The sequence below is a fragment of the Notamacropus eugenii genome, chromosome 6, assembly GCF_028372415.1.
Source record: "Notamacropus eugenii isolate mMacEug1 chromosome 6, mMacEug1.pri_v2, whole genome shotgun sequence".
NCBI classification, from domain to species: Eukaryota; Metazoa; Chordata; class Mammalia; order Diprotodontia; family Macropodidae; genus Notamacropus; species Notamacropus eugenii.
This window is the reverse complement of record NC_092877.1, coordinates 356,389,058-356,408,116: the sequence shown is the minus strand read 5'-3', so window position 1 is coordinate 356,408,116 and position 19,059 is coordinate 356,389,058. Positions and strand designations below refer to the sequence as shown.

General features: G+C 42.2%; 1 protein-coding gene across 2 annotated transcripts in view; it reads right to left on the bottom strand.

Annotated features, from left to right (window-relative positions):
- GOLIM4 (golgi integral membrane protein 4) overlaps positions 1–19,059 on the bottom strand; it is a 94,701-nt gene that overhangs the window by 22,910 nt on the left and 52,732 nt on the right. Inside the window, exons 2-7 of one of the 2 annotated variants that reach the window (XM_072618546.1) lie at positions 11,930–12,004; positions 10,228–10,277; positions 8,237–8,290; positions 6,791–6,941; positions 3,906–3,988; positions 1,337–1,420 (exon numbers count right to left, since the gene is read on the bottom strand). In XM_072618546.1, the coding sequence (XP_072474647.1) occupies positions 1,337–1,420; positions 3,906–3,988; positions 6,791–6,941; positions 8,237–8,290; positions 10,228–10,277; positions 11,930–12,004 (497 nt within the window). The remainder of the gene's footprint in view (positions 1–1,336; positions 1,421–3,905; positions 3,989–6,790; positions 6,942–8,236; positions 8,291–10,227; positions 10,278–11,929; positions 12,005–19,059) is intronic. The other variant, XM_072618548.1, reaches the window with a different exon arrangement.

Genomic DNA, 19,059 nt, shown 5'->3' with positions numbered 1-19,059 from the left:
AATAGATTGTAAACTCTTTGAGAGCATTTTTGTTTAGTACAGTGTCTGGAACACAGAAGGTGTTTATTAAATGATGAGTTGAGTTGAAAAAGATCAAAGTTTTGAGGCAAGGATATGAAAAAGCTAAAGTGATAGGATGTGTTGGCAAGATTTTAATGAAGATCTTACATTAGAAGGAAATACAGTGATAGAGAAGAGAGAAAAAAGAATCAGGAACTAAGCCAACCTTCGTTTTCCACCAAGTCCCGTCACTGGCCTGGATGATGTATGCCCTTCTCCCTCCCATTCCCCACTCTCTTTTGAAGGATTTCCCTGTACTTAAATGAGAGGCCCCTTTCTTAGAGTCAACCTGATTTAAGTTTAGAAAAAAATCAGAACACACAGATAACTTCTGAAATTAGGACAGAAGGGTGGGAGACACCCTTCACGCACCAGCATCCTCTGATGGGGTTTTCTCCAGGGCCTCTGCTCCTACCTTCTATCTACCTTCTACCTCCTCCCTATCTACCTTCTGAAAAAAGACAAGAAAAGCCAAAAGAAGACTCCCCGCTGCAATCAGGATTTCCATATTAAAGGCTATTCCTATCCCCTTCCCCCAGTGTTGGCCCCTTCCTTCCCAGAGAAGCCCAGTGATCCACCCTGCCCCCCATGTTCTGTTTCTTTTTGAGCTGTGTAAGTGGATGCTCCAGAGAAAAGCCCTCCATCCAGGAACGATGCTAATTCTTGACTCTCTGGGACTGGCAGCCCACACCTCACTGCAGTATCCTGCTCAAATCTTGCACAGCATCAGTCTGAGCTTGTCTCTCGTAGCTAAGAAGTCTCTGAGGCTCTCGGCTCTTGCTTTCAAAGTTAATAGATTTACTATGTCAGAACAAAGTACGAGCCTTGAATCTAATAGCACAGCAGTACGAGGATTAATGATTACAAGCCATTTCCATGGTAGGAGGAAAAAAACAACACCCCTCAAAAGAACGCAATTTCTCAGGTCTCTAGAATGTAATAGATCTTAAAAGGGTAAGTTAATGACAATTCCACATCTTGGAACATGTAGGAAAGGCAAGGCCTTGGCCTGCTCCTCCTCACTACAGATTCAATCCTACCCAGAGCACCCTCAGGACAAAGGCACGGGGTTAGAGAGAGGGGCGTGGGAGCAGTGAAGAGAAGAGAGCTAGAAATCTTTAAAGCATGCGTAATTCTGCAGGATCAGTCCAGTGTTGGGCTGGCCCAAGCTGCACCTCACTGGAGAGTCATTGCGAAAGGCTACATGCATACAGGAATGCAGAAACGGAAGCCGCCTCTGAAAAGAACCGTGAGTAGAGGCTGCCACACTCCTAACCTGCGCAGCGGCTAGCGCGCTCTTGTGGTCTTCCAAAGTCACTACTAGGTGTTCATGCTCGGTGAGTAAATTCTTATGCTGTTGCTACATAAAGAAAGAATTTTTACACATTGAGCTTTAAGATTTCCAAGCACATGTTTCTCTAGCTGACATTCACATGACTGAACATTATGCTCAACTCTGCAAACTGACTTTCCACCCTCCCTCCACCCCAAAAATATTTCCAGGTGGAAACTAAGCTCTCTAGTTCAATCTACATTAGCCTATACTCTTAAAACTTAGAGAGTTTTGAACACAATCAGTGAGACTACAGAATATGAAATCAAACCAAAGTAGATTTGGAGACAGCAGCTAAATGTGGAATGCGAGGACCTGGGTTAAATCTCAGATCCACCATTTACTAGATGTGTGATCTCAGCTACTGGGTTACCTTATCTTATCTACAAACAGATCAGGGCTTATGGAAGGAGCTATGGATGAATTTATGAGGGGTCAATGACTTTGGATGGGAAAAAAATACATCCTTCTCACCAACCTCTAACTGAAATTCAGCATTTCCTTCAATGATGAATAACAATTTTTAAAAAGCATGAGTCTGAGAAGAAGTCCACGGGTTTCACCAGATGGGCTCTCTGACCCCTCAAAACCTAAGACCCTGGGACTAGATGGTCTCTAAGGCTCTTTCCCATGCTGAACTGAGGATCCTGTGATCTTTCATGAACAAATCTGGCTTGTGCTTGGGTTGCTAAAAACAAAGGACTACATCAGGACCAAGGGTAATCCTTAGAGATGTATTCAAGTGTACATGAACATTTCCAAGATGAAGTTCCAAAATTCTATCTGAAAGAAGAGTAACGTAACGGCCGAGATTTTTTCCAGTGCTGACCAGTGATACTTCCTAGCCCACATACACTAGGATTCAATTCTGATGAATTTCGCTGATGCTGAATTGTCCAGAAACACATTTTTTTTATACAAAGCAAGGCAAGCTTGCACAAAATAGAACCTTCTTCCTTTTAAATGGACATGCACCAAGGACAAAGAGCTTCCCCCCATCCTCAAGATCTGAGTATAAGCTAGTTTTTCCCACCTTCTAAAAGAACCTACTGCTAGGCCCTTTCATGCCTATGCCTTCTCTCTGTTAGTAATCACCAGTTTATCACATACATAGCTTGCTTATACATAGCTATTTGTGCTGTTTCCTCCATCAGACTGAGCTCCTGCCTATCTCTGTATCCCTAGAACTATGTGTCTGGCATACAGTAGATGTTTAATTGGTGAATGTTGCCTTGCCTGAATTTAACTTGTGTAGTGCTCAGCAAAGTTCTCAACTATTTTTAGGCACAAAGAACTGTGCAAAGTGGTCCTAAATCACCTTCAAAGAAAGCCAACCATTATCAGCCCATGAACAATGCTTGGGCACCACGGTTGACAATTCTATCTTTCCTTTCTCCCACAAGAAAGACTTACTGAATCTAACAGTGTCACCACATAATTTCAAGAATGTTCACATGGATGGTGATGTTGAATTTCCTTCTCAACACATCCCTCTCCTGTATAACCAGAAGTGACCATTTAGCATGAGAAGCTCCCTAGGGCTCTCAAGCAGTAAGGAAGCAATGGTGAAGCCCTATAGTAGAGACCAAAGAAGCAACTGGGCCTTGGCTGCATTGACTTCACCCAACTGCAAAGCTCAGCCCCTAAGCCTTGGTATATCCCAGATCTCAGAGCTGAAAGGGACTCAGTCCTCACTCACCACAACCGAGACAAAGCCACAATTGAAAAGGAGGTCCTGTTATAAATCCTGGGCAAGTGATCCTCCAGCCTTTGTTCAAAGACCTTCAGGAAGGGGCTGCCCATGACTCCCCAAGTCAGCTCATTCCACTTTGATATCCCACAGTGTAGGGAATAGGACTGTAGTCAGAAGGACCAGGTCATTCTCACTGGACACTGGCCAGCCTTGTGACCCTGGGCAAATCCTTTAGCCCCTCTGAGCCCAGTGTCTGCATCTGGAAAATGCAAGGCCCAGCCTTGAGAGCCACAAAAGACACTAATTAGTAGGATGAGTTTTGTCTTTAAACTTCCCAACTTAAATTTGCTTCTTTGCCACATCTACCATTGTACCTACATTTGGCCTCTGAGGCTCAATTGGAACAAGTGACCCAGTGGAGGAAAGCTGTGGCCCTGGGTTCAAGGACCAGGGATTAAATCCTCCTGATTCCCAGGACAATATAAGGGTCAGGCGAGGACTTCACTCTCCTCGGCTTCTCCTTCCTCAGCCTCATCTGAGGAGCTAGATCAAGGGCCTCTGAGGTCCCTCCAACTCTAACCTTAGAATGCTGCAACCCTTCTTCCCCATAGTGGTCCTTCAAGCGGTCACATCCTCCCAGGCAGGTGAGACATCCCCAGATCCTTCAGCCCATCCTCATGTGGCATGACCTCGTGGGCTTCCTTCTTCTGGAGGATGTTTGGGTTACTAAACAAAGGCCAGGGAGGGACCAAGTGCTTCAATGGGGTATGCTTGGTCAACACAAAACAGTCAAGAGACCTGAGGTTTGGCCAAACTTACCTTTACGTCTTGAAGCTGCGTATGCATGTCTTGGTGGGCCTTTCTTAGCTGTCTATTCTCTTCTCTCAAATTGTAAACTGTTTCTGTTTTAGAAAAACAAAACAGTGAGTAATATCATGAGATTATTCTAACATCCCCACACAGTACAAAATCCTGACAACCTGTTTTAAGATTTGATTTCCCTACAGAAGTATTACAACCCAATTCATCTGCAGGGACATAGGAGAGCCACTCTCCATGTACAGACAACACTGGCATCGATTCACTTGGTCACCCAAACCAATTTGGTTTTATGCAACAAATCATTACAAGTGAAAAACCTGATTGACAAGCATGAGGAGATGCATTTTCATCAACAGGTACACGTGTATGCAGGAATGCTTAGAGGTCTAAAATATATCATCTCTAGATAAAAGGAAGCAGACACAGTCATTTCTTTCAGGGACAGGGCCACTGTCTCTCGTTGCCATCTACGTGTATTCTCATTGGCCTCAAAAAACAAGTACCACAGGAGGGGTATCTAAGAAACATTCCAAGAGAAACCAAAATAAAGGCTATACTAAAGAGACTCTGGTTGATATCTAGGCTGATTAGACAGTCTTCCATATCCCTCCAGAATCTGAGATACTCTGATCCTGTGTAGATTCTTCAAGTAATTCTCATGCCTTCTTCCCTTTTCATTTTTTTTTTTGGCAAGTAACATGAGTCAATATATAGCAATCTATTCAAATTCTGACTTTTATTTTTTAAAAAAAACTCAACTCGCAATTTCATAGGTAGAGAGGGGACTGCCAGTGGAGTAATTCTGTCTACCCATGTAGACGGGAACCTGACCCTCAACTTACATTGGGAGAGAGTTACCTGGGAAACTGATGAGTGAAATGCTTTGGCCAGGGATGTGTTAGAGGCAGGAACTGAACCCAGGACAGTGCTTTTATCTACTACGCTCCCAGACTGCCTGAGCCTCTTGTTAAATCAAATTCTCCATCTCCACCTCTACCGCTAGAGGGCAGCATTGTCAATTGTTATTTTCCCCCCTTACTAATTCCCAGCAAACTCTCCTCACCAACCTATACATCCCCTTCTGATGTAAGAAGCTCTTTTCATACCTTCCCTGACTATACATTTGACTGAGATGGAATTTAGAAATACATCAAGACCAAGCCAAGAAGAGAGGTGGAATGTGAACTTGGCCACCCACAATCTAATCTAATAACAGACAAGTTGGATGCTAATTCACAGGAAATACCCTGGTTATCACCAGCCATAAATGAAAAGGTCCCTTAATTCAATGCAACATATATGTGTCTATGTACAGGTATGTACACACAGACACAGGCACACAGGCACAGGCACAGACACACAGACACACATACAGTGCTATGCCCTGTACTAGGTGGTAGAGACACTTCACGACAAACAAAAAAAAAAAAAGGCAGAGTCAATGCCCTCAAGGAAAGCAGGAGGGAGAGGGCATATGTAGAGAAGTGTAAACAAGGGAAGAAGATGCTGGATTAGACAGAGGTGACTTTGTGGTCAGGACAGTCAAGGCCAGACCTCTATCTCTTATACAGATGATACTGGCGACAGGACCATGAGTAAGTCCCTTACCTCAGTGACCTAAAGTTCACAGATGTGGAGTCTGAAGGGACCCCAAAAGCCATCAAGTCCAGGCCCCTCAGCTTACAGATGAGGAAACTGAGACCCAATGTGAGCAGGTCAGGTAAGATGGGAAGCCAGGGAGGCTAGCTTCCAATGCCCTGCTCTCTATGTACCAGGCTGCCCATAAAGTGCTAAGCTGTAGGGCAGGGGCACATCCGTGTGGTCAGAGGCTCTTCACCAGGCTCTCCCTACACTGAGGAAACCCTAGAGCCAATCAAACAGGAGGAGGAAGAGGAGCAGGAGAAGTACACAGGAGGGAATGCTAGGACCTAAAGAAAGATAGAAAAGTTCTCCAACTTTCAGGACTGTATATGTCATGGGGGTGACTAGGCTGAGCCATCACTTGTGCTCCTGTGCTCTGCTGATTGACATCATCGGTCAGGAAGTCCACAGCGTCCCAGCCCAGGCACACTCCGTTCTGATCTGCCGTCGGATGGATCACAGACATACCAACAATCATAGATAGAGCTGAAAGGTACCTCAGAGGCCAATTAGCTGAACCCCCTCATTTCACTGCTGAAAAGCCTGAGGAGAAGTGACTTCTCCTGGGTCACATAGAGACACCCAGGGTGGTCTGCAGTCTACTGCTCACTCCACAGGCACATCTCAGATTTCCTCCTCACTTCCACTGTTAAAAAGTGAAAGTTGGAGGAGTGGGATGGGGATAGAGGTAGGGATGTGGGGAAACTTTCCCTTCCAAGGCTGCTTCTTCTCTTCTAGTACCTTCTCTCAACATCTTATTTGTTCTTCATCTAGGCCACAGGGTTCCAAACCACACGTGGGGATTTTGGGGCACAGTTAAACTTTATTATAGTGCAAGGGGACATCAGGATCCAAGCTTATCATGGTGTGAAGAAATATCAGGAAAACACCATGTTTTCCTAGTGCTCAGATTTTCACAAACTCAATAAACAGTCTTTCAGAAAAATTTGTTATCTCAAGCCTCTCCTTTTGTCCTATGGAGTCAGGACAGCTGGTGGAAAGGTAGAATGCCAGACCTGGAATTAGTAAGACGTGAGTTCTAATCCAGCTTCTGATGCTAGCCCTAAGATCCTCAGCAAAGTGCTCTGCCTATTCCCTCTCCATAACAACACCTCCTTCACAAGGCGGTTGTAAAGCTCTCATGACATGAACACATACAGCACCACATAAATGCTAGCTACTATTATCACTACTATTACAAAACAAGAAGGAAGCCTTTTCATTCCTCCACTTTTAAATACCCTTTAGCTTGGACAGCTCCTGCTCTTTCTCTTGCTGAAGCTGGAGGTATCTCTGCTTGTGGTCACTAAAGGTTCGGCTGAAGTCATCGCCCTGCTTCCGATGTTCCTCCTCTAGGTCACTATGTTGCTTCTTTAGTTCCTCATGCTGACTCTGCAAAGACCAAAATGGGACCACTGAAAATGTGGCATGTGAAAAGTGGGGTACCCTCTACTCCCCTGGTTCTAGCTCACAGCAAGAGGAGGCAACAAACACCTCCCTGAACCCAACCCCTGGGAGCACAGTCACATAGGATGTTCTCTCGTTCTGCCCATCCTTTCCCCTACACATCTTGGAACCAGATAAATGGGCTGGAATGAAGGCCAAGGTAGGATCAACATCATTTCTGCTAAATCTCTGAAGTTAGAAGGGGGTAACTGGAAAAAGGGAAGAATCACTGAGACGTATGGGGTCCCCGACAACTGTCAATAATGTACAACAAAAGTCTCGGTGCTCTCAGGTTCCCTCCATGTCCTACACCATTTCCAGTCCCATTCTCAAATTCCCCTCCCCAGTCTTCTGCTTGCCTTGGCACCCCAAATCATAAAAGTCAAGGACGCTTCCCTTGGGTTTCATTTCACGGGCAATGCTGCTATGTCCCACATGTCTATGAGAGCCTCTGGGGCCAGTCCTGTTATGCTCTCAGCTGATACTAATCCCATTACATTCAGCAATCCTCCATGAAAGAATGCTGTGACTTAATCCACCCGATACGCCCTCAGGAAGCAGACAAGGTTTCAGTTTCAATAAAGAGTTTTTGTACTTCTCTAACCCTCACCATTCAGGTGAGAAGGAGAGACAAATCTAATAGCTACAATTCATGGTTTGTGGGTCACCAAGAATATCCTTTGGTGGGAAAAAGGTCACTTCTACTGGTTGAATACAAACAATCTTCTCTCCTGACGTAAATGAATGAATTTTGCTGAAGGACTAAAGAAAGGGAATGAATCTCTGAGGACAAACTGTATGCCTGTGGTAGCATATTAAATGTCCGTATACCCTGAAGTTCATTTTAGCAGACCTAGGCACTCTTTGCTAAACTGATGGTACTTTTGTCCAGAAGAGGCACACTGAAAGTCTAATATGGGGAGAAATAAACTAAATACAAAAAAACCCCTGAAATGATGCCAAGGACGGAAATAAGAAGGATGAGGGGATTCGCCTGAATAACGGAAAAAGAGAAAATAAAAAAAACATGCAGAGTTTGGCCGAACAACGGTAGAGAGAGGGTTGATGAGTGTGCATCGTTTCCCACCGTGCCCCTGGTCTGTCTACCATAGATTCATCCCCATAGATCTTCTCCAGCCTTCCCTTAATCACTCTATGGAACAACCTCACTCATCATCTTAAGCGGCAATTAATTCACTGCGTCACTCCCCAAGAGGGGCCATATTTTATCTAATACTCACTTTCAACATCTGATGTTGTACATTCAACGCACTGTATCTGCTGTTGGAATCTTGCTGTAAAATTGAAGAAGAAAAAAGTCAGCGCAAAGACACCAGATCTGCCTCGTGTGAAACTCAGCCTCGAGCTGTTAAGAGAATGATTTTGCTTCTAAATTGAATACAGGACTAGAACAGAGCATCTCTTTATTTCATGCTAGCAGGAAGGCTGAAAGGGTCAGGGATGGCTGTCATATTTAAGTAATGAAAAAAGTGGAGCTGGACTCGAAGTCTGTATTGGATTGGAAGTTGTCAAATAGCAGGCTCCGTGGCTTGCTACCTGAGCCAGTGACCTTGGCAGGGGTCTTCACCTTCCTGAGCCCCGTTTGTGAAACAAGGGGGTTGGAGGAGTGGATGGCGGATGCCCTTCTGAACTCGAAATTCCCGAACCTGTTTTATAAATGGAACAGCAGGCCCTTTCAAAGTCTCCACTTCATTTCACAAATGAGCAAAGTGAGGTTGAGAAGTGAAGAGTCTTTCCCAAGGTGGTAAGGAACAGAGCAAGGATGCAAACTCAGGTCAGCAACAAGCTGATCCAAGAAACAATTATTAAATACCTGCTGTGTTCCAGGCATTGTGCTAGGCACAGAGGGAATACAAAAATGATAAATAAGTAAACAAAAAGTGCCTGACCTGAAGAAACTGACGTTCTATTGGGATGTACTGGAAACATACTTAAGAGAGTAATGAACTTGCCTGAAGTTACATGGATAAAACATATGGCGAGAACTGTGCTCAAAACTCAGGTCAAGACACAAGAAGAAATTGGTGATACTTGAAATCATTGCATTCGGTGAGACCAGGGGTAGGGAAGGGAGAGTTGCCCATGAGCTCTGTCTGGCTTACTCCTAGAACTGCCAAGACTTTCACATGATGGAGGTGACCAAGCCAACTTCCCATCTGGCTTCCACATTCATATACCCAGAGTCTGAGGATAAAAATTTCACAACTACATAACTAAGATGATTCACACATTTAATTTCCCTCTTGAAACAAACATACAGAGGTTTTCATATAGGGAAACAACCTGATGTGTTTTAGGGCTGGCCTATCTTTAACAATGTCCAAGAAGATCCACATTTTTGTGGAATCCAGGGAAGCAGAAAGCAGAGACAGGTCAAGCTCCAACCTAGAAAGATCTCACATGTATAAGTCTCAGCATCTGTGACAAGCCTGCCTAAAAACGGCACCCAAGGCACATTAGCAACTGTCGGAGTCTATCCCTTTATTCTGCTTCCTTCCTCTCTCTTTAAAACTGACACTAGCCTAGCCTTTCATATCTAAATAAATCCACTAAATTACACGTTTCATTTTCCTCTAACAATTACTGCTGAGACTGGTTTTGTTTTGTTTTTTTCTTATAAGCCAACGTAGCAGAGTGCACAGATGGTAAAACCTGGGAGTCCAGAAGACCCAAGTTCAAATGTGCCTCTTCATACCCATGTGACCACGGACAGGTCTCTTAGCTGCCAGAGTGATGAGTCCCCACACCACAAGTTCCTCCACCCTGGCATGAGCTCCTCCTATACAGAATAACCCATCTGTAACCACAGCCAGGGAAACACTGTCTCATTAGAATGTTGGAACTTGGCTAGTAAATAACACGAGAGAGCCCGGGAGTCTTGGAGATGATTTTCGTGTGGCTATCACTCACTCAAACCGCACTCATCACCTTCCAACTCAAGTAGCAAATGAAGTTTTTATTATTAGTGTTAATTTATTGAATTTCTTAGATTCAGAGCAATATTTCTATCCAAGGAAAGGTTGAATATAAGTTTCCCCAGGATACAGACCATCCATTTTGTCCTTTGCCCATTTTATTTTTGTGATCTCCAATGCCTTTTATAAAGTAGGTACTGTATAAATCTTCGTGTGATTGAAACAAAGATGTTGGCTTCTTCTGGACAAACGGCTTAGCACCACACACACACAGACACGCACATTCAAGCACTTACCCTTCCTTTATTTAGTGTTTCTTGTGCTTCTAATTTATAAACCAGAAAATCTAGGAAATAAACAGAAAAGAGACATGTAGATAGGCAGTGAACACTAGGATGTTTTACGATGTCAGTGCAAATGGAAAAATGCTTATCTCATAAAGCCCTAGAAAAATGCTCTAAATTAGAAAAAAAACACTTCCTTATGGCAGTTTTGTACAACTAACTTTATGACTAAATTTTTTTCTTTTCTATTGACCTTGAAATCTGAACAAACCAAAAAAAAAAAAAAATCAAAACACCCCAAAGTTAGAAAAAACAAATTGTCTCATGGATTAGCTTTCCTAAAGAAAATGAAGAAAGGGATGATTTATCGCCAGCCACTAGATGGCACCATAAAATCACTGAAGACTGGAAGACCAGACTAACCCAAATGACGCCTTCCAAACGATCCTCAACGGTTCTTAAACTTTACTGTCCACTAGATGGCTCCAGGAAATCATTCAGAATCGGCAAACAAGAAAGCTAGACTGCTTCTCCTCAAAACGTTACCACAACTTTAAATTTCATACTTAAGATGAAGTTAATAATAATCCTTTCCTCCCATGGTTCTTTTGAGGATAAGCTGATTTTTTAAAACACCTTTCAAACTTTAATGCATTATACAAGTGTGACTGTCATCATTACGAAGGGTTTAAGAAGATATTCCAACTAATGACATCTGTCATCTACCAGGAAGGCCTTTTGTGACCTTGAATTTTAGAATGACCTTAAGAAAATGGGAAATGCAAGGAGGCTGAAATTACAAAAGTCCCAAAGGAGATGTGCTCTCTGAAAAGTTTTCATTCAAAATAGTCAATTATGTCAATTCCCACTGCTTCTCATACCAGAATTGTTATGTGCATTTAAATACTAATGGTCAGATTCCGCAAAGGCACACATGGCAATGAAAGGTCATTCATCAAACAGCTCAAGCTTTGGGAGACACCCTGGCAAAAGGATAAACTTATGACCTGTACTAAACATGATATGACAATTCTGGTCTATTATAGAGATTTCATACTGTCAAGAAAGGATATGTAAAGAAATATATAGAATATCAAAAAATATGAGAAAGTCATCGAATCACTGATTTAGAGATGGAAGGGACCTTGGAAGTCAAGGTCAAGCCCCCTCCTTTTATAGATAAGGAAACTGGGACCCAAAGGGGTTGAATGACTTGCCCAGAGTCACACAGCTACTAAGTGTGTCTGAGCACCTTCTGAATCCACATCTCTCTCTACTTAACGTTGCTTCCCCATTTTGCTTAGTGACCATGAATGACCTTTACATCCAAAGGTCCAATGACTCATGAAGATCAAGTAAAATTATGGACAGATCCACCAAGGTGGAAAGAGTTTGAGCCCAGATCTAATGATGAACTAGATCACCCAACAGCCCAGCCAGGAACACTCCTGGCTGCAACATCATCACTCCCTGTTATAGTAAAACCTATCTGACAAGTCAGTCTAGCTGAAGGGACTATGTATTAGAATGGATTAGAATCTCATAGGTTATACATTCTAATCTTGGTGTAACAATGAACATATTCAGTCCACTTTCTGACACTGACCTTGGGTCAGTTTCAGATATATCACTCCAAGGTCAATGAAAAGTCATCACAGCAGGTATTAGAATACTGAACAATAAAACATGAGCATCAAATGTAAGATCTTTTTACCTTCTTTTGCTTTCTTGTGTTCAAGTCTCTCTTTCTGTAAAGATTTTTCTAGTCTTGATCTGTGTTCATATACAACTGCAAAAAAAGGGGAAAAAAAGGTGATTCCTGTAAGAATAGTTCATTCTCAAAACAAATACAGCACAATTTCCAAAAACAGAGATGGCCTGGGAGAGAAAACAGAATCTTGAATATACTATAGATGTTCCTCCTATAGGTAGAAAATCTATTAGTCTTTAGTGGGGTAAAAACCTGTTACCCAGTAAGTTTTCTACTTGGTGTACTTCCTACACACTGATGGCCATTCTGTGGTGAACTTGAGCCAGAGAGTCTTGGTTCAAATCTGAGCTCTTTTACTTCCTACCTGTTTGAACCTGGCCAAGTCACTGGGCCTCAGTTCCCTCATCTGCAAAATGGTGGGGCTAGACAAGATCACCCTTTTAGGTCCATCCCTTTCCAATATAAGAACAATTAAGACATGGGAAAATATAGACAAACATAAGGGCTCACAACGTAGAATGGGACAGACTGATAGTCTATAAAAGCACAGTGTATATTCTCCAATTTCTCTGCTTAATAAATTTTCACTGAACTTAATTAAAAAACAAGAACTGTAAGAACCCAACGAACAAGACACTGGGGAGATACAGGAGAATTCTGAAAACTAAATGATTTGCTAGAATAATGAACAAACAGACAAAAGGGGAAAATAGCCATTTTTAGAGCAGTTGTAGAGGGACAGGTACACTAGTGCATTGTTCATTGCTGGAATTGTGAATTGGTCCAACCATTCTGGAAAATAGTTTGAAACTATTTCAGAAAAGTTACTAGATTGTTTATACCCTTTGATCCTGCAAAACTACTGGTGGCCAAAAATCCCTAAAAAGGTCAAGGACAGAAGGAAAGGCCCTATATGTACATATATATGTACATATATATATGCACACACAAACACTCACATATACATATATACACATATGTATATATAATGTAGAGTGGTGTTAGTCATAACAATAAAATTTATAACCAAAACAGGTGTCCATCAAGGGGAGAATAGCTGAAAAACTGTGATATACAGATATAATGGAATATGGCTAGGTACACTGTAAGAAATGATCAATATGATGAATCCTAAAACCTGGAAAGACTTAAATGAACTGATGTAAATGGTAATGAGAAGACCCAGGAGAGAAATTTACATGGTGACCACAAGAAAAGTATGAAGGAAAACCACTTTGAAAGACCTCAGCACTCTAATCAGACAGCATACCTCCCACCTCTTGGCAGACCAGAGATGTAGACTGAGATACGTATCTTCAAATATGGCTACTGTGTTGACCTATCTGGATGGACTACACATTTGCTGTAAGTGAAAGCATTTTTGGTTGTTTTTCTTTAGGACACAGATTACAGAGGGATAATAGATTTGCCATTAAAAAAGTCTCAAAAGATATTTTTAATGCACAGAACGCAAAAGTATAAAAGTAGGCATAAACCAATTTCAATATATTATCAGTTAAATATTACATACATTTCTTAAAAACAAATGATAAATAAGAGAAATCTAGCTTCTGATTCAATCCTCTATTGGTTGAATGTAAATTTCACAAAAAAAGTTAAAATACCTAAAAAAACTCAAGCAGTCGTTGCTTCAATAAGGCAAGGTTTGCTGAGGTATTCAGGACTGACTAGAGGAAAAGGCAGATGGTAAAGAGATGATAATCACGGGCAATTCAACCATTCTTTTGATGCCAGAATTAGGCACTGGGAAATCACTCAGACCATGATCACTCTTAGGGAGAGGGAGGTTCCACCAACCTTTTATCATTGTGGTTTATAAGACACACACGAGTTTTATTCTTCAAACTGTATATACAGATCCCCAGACTGACACAGTTAAACACAACTCAGGTCATATTAACGCTATGCTAATACCCTTCACCCACTTTGAAAAGATGCATGTTCAGTGGGACTAAATGTGGGCCAAATGGCACAATCCCTGCCTGATGCTAGATGCCTCATTTTCCTGTTACAATGATCCATTGGAGGTAGAGGTAGAGCACATAGACGAATTGGGGGAGATTTCTGTGATGACAACTGCCTTCAGTGCAGAACCAGCCTTTTAAAGACTTAGCCTATCCCCGCTGGAGGAACATATTTGCCTAGATGTGGAAAAAACCACTGGAAAGTTTCTGGGAGAAAACAAACATGATCTGGTAGCAGCCATGTTAAGGTGTGGGGCTGGCACAACAGTCAGGGTAACACATGCCTAAAGAAAAGAAAAGGAAAGATTGAAAAAGGAGAGAAAAAGAAGGGAAGGAAAAAGAAAAGGGGGGGAGGGGAGGAGAGAGGGGGAGAGGAGAGGATGAAGAGAAAGAAAAGAAGAGAAAAGAAAAGAGTTTAACTGATCCTAAAAACTATCAACTTGTAAAAATGCTTGGTAAAATTCTGTAAAAGAACACCACCAAGTCAATCTGTCAATACCTTGAGAAGCTAGATGGTGTAGTAGACAAGACCTGAGTTCAAATCTAACCTCAGATATTTACAAGCTGTTTGACTTTGGGGAAGTCACTGCACCTTTCCTCAACCGTAAAATGGGAGGATAATGATAAGAGCATCGACCTCACATGGTTAAGAAGAAAATGAGAAAATACTGGTGAAGTACTTAGCATGCAGTAGGTGTTTAATAAATGTATTTTCCTTTCCCATCCCCCTTTGAGGAGAGCAAGGCATTGGGTAAGAGAGCCTGGCTTAAGCAAGGACAAATCATATCAGAGTAACCTAATCTCCCCTGAGAGAGTGGAAGCTAATAGTTGGGAGAGGAAGAAATGCGGCCAATCTACTCAAGCAAGGCTTTCTGGTTCACTCCAATCTGGCACACTCATGTTCTGCCCAAGTGGGTCCCTTCTCAATCCCCAGCTAGGTGGCACAGTGGACAGAGGGCTGAGCCTGGAGTCAGGAAGACCTGATAGCAAAGCTGGCCTCAGCCACTAAGTGGTGGCATGACCCTGGGCAAGCCACTCAGCCACTGTCTGCCTCAGTTTCCTCCACTTCAAAATAGGAATAATAACACTTACCTCTCAGGGCTGATACTATTTAATAATATTTTTACAGTGTCCAGCACAAGTATTTTAAAAAATGCTTGTTCGCTTTCTTTTCCTTCTGCCCTCCCCCCTTAAACCTAAGTCCCCTTGTGCCTACCTCAAAAATGTACTGACTACATTGGATTCCTTTCCAGCCTTCAGACACCTAGCTAGAATGACAGATGCAGGAAAAACGGGGAAAAGAACACAAGAAATAGGAATATTATTTTCTATTCTGTATTTATTGCTTCTTGATATTAATGTCACTGAGGTTATTTCTGATGGTTTCTCCAATTTATCAATGTCTTTCTGAATCCTGAGTCTGAATTTTGAATTTTGCTTCACTGCAAAAGGACAACCCCATCATTCAGGTGACTTGCACAAACAACCCATGGAATCTAGGAATGGATTTTGTAGCACATGACCTGTGTGCTTTACTGCTAAATGCTCCCAGGACAGTGACAGGAATTGACATCCGTATGGTCTTTAGCACTTATAAAGCACTTCAGTACACTATCTCACATGATAATCGTAGGAGGCAGGTACACAGCTATTATTGTGCCCATTTTACAGATGAAAAAACTGAGGCTTGGAGAAGTAAAACGACTCGACTACAGTCACACATTAGTAAGCCTCAGAGGGGGAATTTGTACTGAGATCCTATACCTATCCATTACCTGACACTGTCTAATACAGGATCTTCAAGACTAGGAGGAGCCATGGGCTTTCCTATACTTTTTATAGTCAACAATGGGGATAAGTTATCTATGGGGCACTGGTATAATTCAGCCACTAGCACACTGTCACAGTAAGCACCGCGGCATACACAGGAGGGTCTGCTGTGCAGATTCTTTGATCTGCTTTTCTAAAAGGAAAGGTAACTTTTGGGGGATCAACAATCCTTTTAACCAAGCACATGTATCATTCACTTAGTTCAGGGGAAAAAGTCAGCACCCTGAACTTCAGAGAAAATACAGAGGAAATCAAGATCAACAGACAGGGCTTCCAGCTGCCTGACCATAAGCAATACATACAATCACAGATCAACAAACAGATCCAACTGTCTGACTATACATACATAGTTACCAGAGAGAAAACCACCAATAGTTGGGTTTTCAAAGCCGGGGAGCTCCTTAGCGGCTTCCCAGAGTCTGATCTGGCACACAAACCTTCTTCCAAAAACTAAGCCCCAAAGTAAAACCTCACCTTAGAGTACTTATACATTACTTCAGAGCCAGAAGGCATCACAACCCTTGAGAGGCAGGGCCTCATTGTAAAATTAACAAAAGGTGTAGGCCTCCCCTCAACAAGCTTCCTGTAATGGGCAGGCCCATTAATGGGTGGGGAAGACCTTTAATCTCATTAGCATCACACACAACACACCTTTAATCTCATTAGCATCACACACAACACACAATACACACACAACACACCTTTAATCTCATTAGCATCACACACAACACACAACACACACAACACACCTTTAATCTCATTAGCATCACACACACACACAACAGACACACACACACACACACACACACACGCCACTCCCGTGCTGGGCTGTTTGCATAAATCGTCTGTGTAGGAAAATTCTCCAGACGCTTATAGAGAAATGAGGACAACTGTGAGACAACACCAACATTCAAATGTGCCCTAGTAGATAGGAGCTACTACCCAAGCCACAACTCCATGGATATCCACAGTCAAAGGCCTGAAATACAAGACAGAGGATACCTATCTCAGCATGAACTCCTCCTCAATAACAATAACACTATAACAACAACTACCATTTCTATCATGCTTACTATGTGCCAGGCGTTGGACTAAGTTCTTTATAATTATTATTATTTCATTTGAGACTCATAAGAGCACCTGGGAAATAGGTGCTACTATTATCCACATTTTACAGGTGAGGAAACTGAGGCAATCAGGATTAAGTGACTTGCTCAAGATCACACAGCTACTAAGTGGTTGAGGCCAGATTTGAAGTTGGGTCTTCCTGACTCCAGGCCTGGCACTAACCACTGTACCACCAGGTTGCCCCAGTATAAAATGCCTCTTGCACGGAGGGTAGCGATATGCCAGGCTACATCTCAAATAAGGAAAAAAAACCCAAACAGGCTTAAACTGTCCATTCAACAAGTCTTTGACAAGTACCTATGTGCCAGCTGTTCTCAATGAGTTTATGCACTGTGTGGATGGGGCAGAAGATAACACTATATCAGAGAAGTTGTGCATATACACAGAAAGGGGTCGTTTACCTTCCTGAGTCAGAGCTTGTCTACAAAATGAGGGACCTGAATGAGTTGGCCCCTAGGTTCCCTTTTAGCTCTCATTCTATATTTTAACCCTAGAAACAGAGAGATTTTTGGGCAGGCCTAGCAGCTGGGGGCAGCAGGTAAGGCCTCATGGAGAAAGTGGTCCCTGCACTGGGGCTTGATGGGACTAGGGTATCCAAGAAAATAGAAGGAAAACTTGCCTACTAACAAACGTTCTACAAGTTCTTTCTCCAGGGTCCTTAAAAAAGCTCCACAGATTTCCATCTGTCTGCAGTGGGTTAAATGAAATCCCACCTGATGCCAGGGCAATGATCCAGCCAACCTCTCCTGATCCCTCCCAAATCCAATGATTACAGTGCAACCACTAAGATTAATGGAGCCCTTGCAAAGTATACCCAGAGGAAAGCTCAGGCAGCCCACTCTGGGCTAGGTCAGTTGCTTTTCCCTGGTTTTTAAAACACTCAAAATGGAAATCTATTTAAAAGAATCACAAAAAGTAAATGTTGTCCTCATTTTCCAGACAGATGATAAAGCTATTTCTTCATAAAACTTGAGCAAGGGGCAGAACAAGAGATCAAAAACCCAGCCGCTTGCATCAGTGTTTCCTTCCCATCTGCCGTTCTAGAGAATGACTCCATGGCCATAAGAAAAAAAAGTCAAAAATGAAATTAAAAAAAAAATCATTCTTAATTCTAACAGAACTGGGCTTTTCAGCTAGTGATTTTTCTCCAGAAATTTTACTGTGTTGCTGAGAAGAAAGAAGGATAGTCAATCTTTGTCATACATCTCTACTTTTCTATTTATATCTGAAAGTCAAAGGCATCTGCCAGGATGAAGTGATGCTACAGGAACCCCTATGCCTCAAAGCAGCCCCTAATGGCTGTACTACAACCATCAGAAAAGCTTCCCAGGAAATGAGGGCAGTAGTGATAAGGGTTCGATCGTGGGCCCTTGAGACTTGGAATGGAGAAACGCTCCGGTGCATGCTCTGCTCACATCCTTGGAAATCAGCAGCCAAGATGAAAGCCAGGATGCTCATCTTTCCTGCTTACTGAAACGAGGCTGAATATTTTCCATGCATTCAGGAGTGTGAGGAGGTTTCTGTTTTTCTAAGTACGTGGGTTTTTTTTTAAATGTACCAACTTCTTAAAGCCATATTTTTTATTTTATCTCTTTGACTCACATAATAAAATCTCAAGAGATCAATTAACTGCACTATACTTACTCAATCAGCAAAACATAGATCAGTTTTGAAAACAAAAAGCAGCCCAGCCCATCAATTCTGCCTGGGGAAGAACTCAAAGAGTGCATTCAGTCTATAGCTCTCTGAACATGACACACAGAAGTTTTCTTATAGGGTTTTTAAAATATTGTTAGAAGAGGGCAATGGTTCTTTCATCTACAGCAATAGCCAGAATCAATTCCCCCATGGGATTCGATTTCCTCTGGCTGGCATCATTTTGCCTACAAGATCATTTAAACAAAATATTTGCAGTGGAATTTGGGACTCTGCATGAAACAAACTTCAGTGCTATTTGCAAAAACAAAGAGTTCTGAAAACACATGCATTTTTTCTGCATGTGTCAAAAATATTTATCAGACTTAATTTATTACCAGTAATACTTTAGTAGACCTGTGATCTCATAGATGTAAGTACTCTCTCCACTGGTACTGATGTCAGCCCCTTCATGCCTTCGCAGCCCATGTCCATATTCTTCTATAAATTTTCCTAAAGAGTGGCACTGTCCAACATTCTGGATACCTTCCTCTA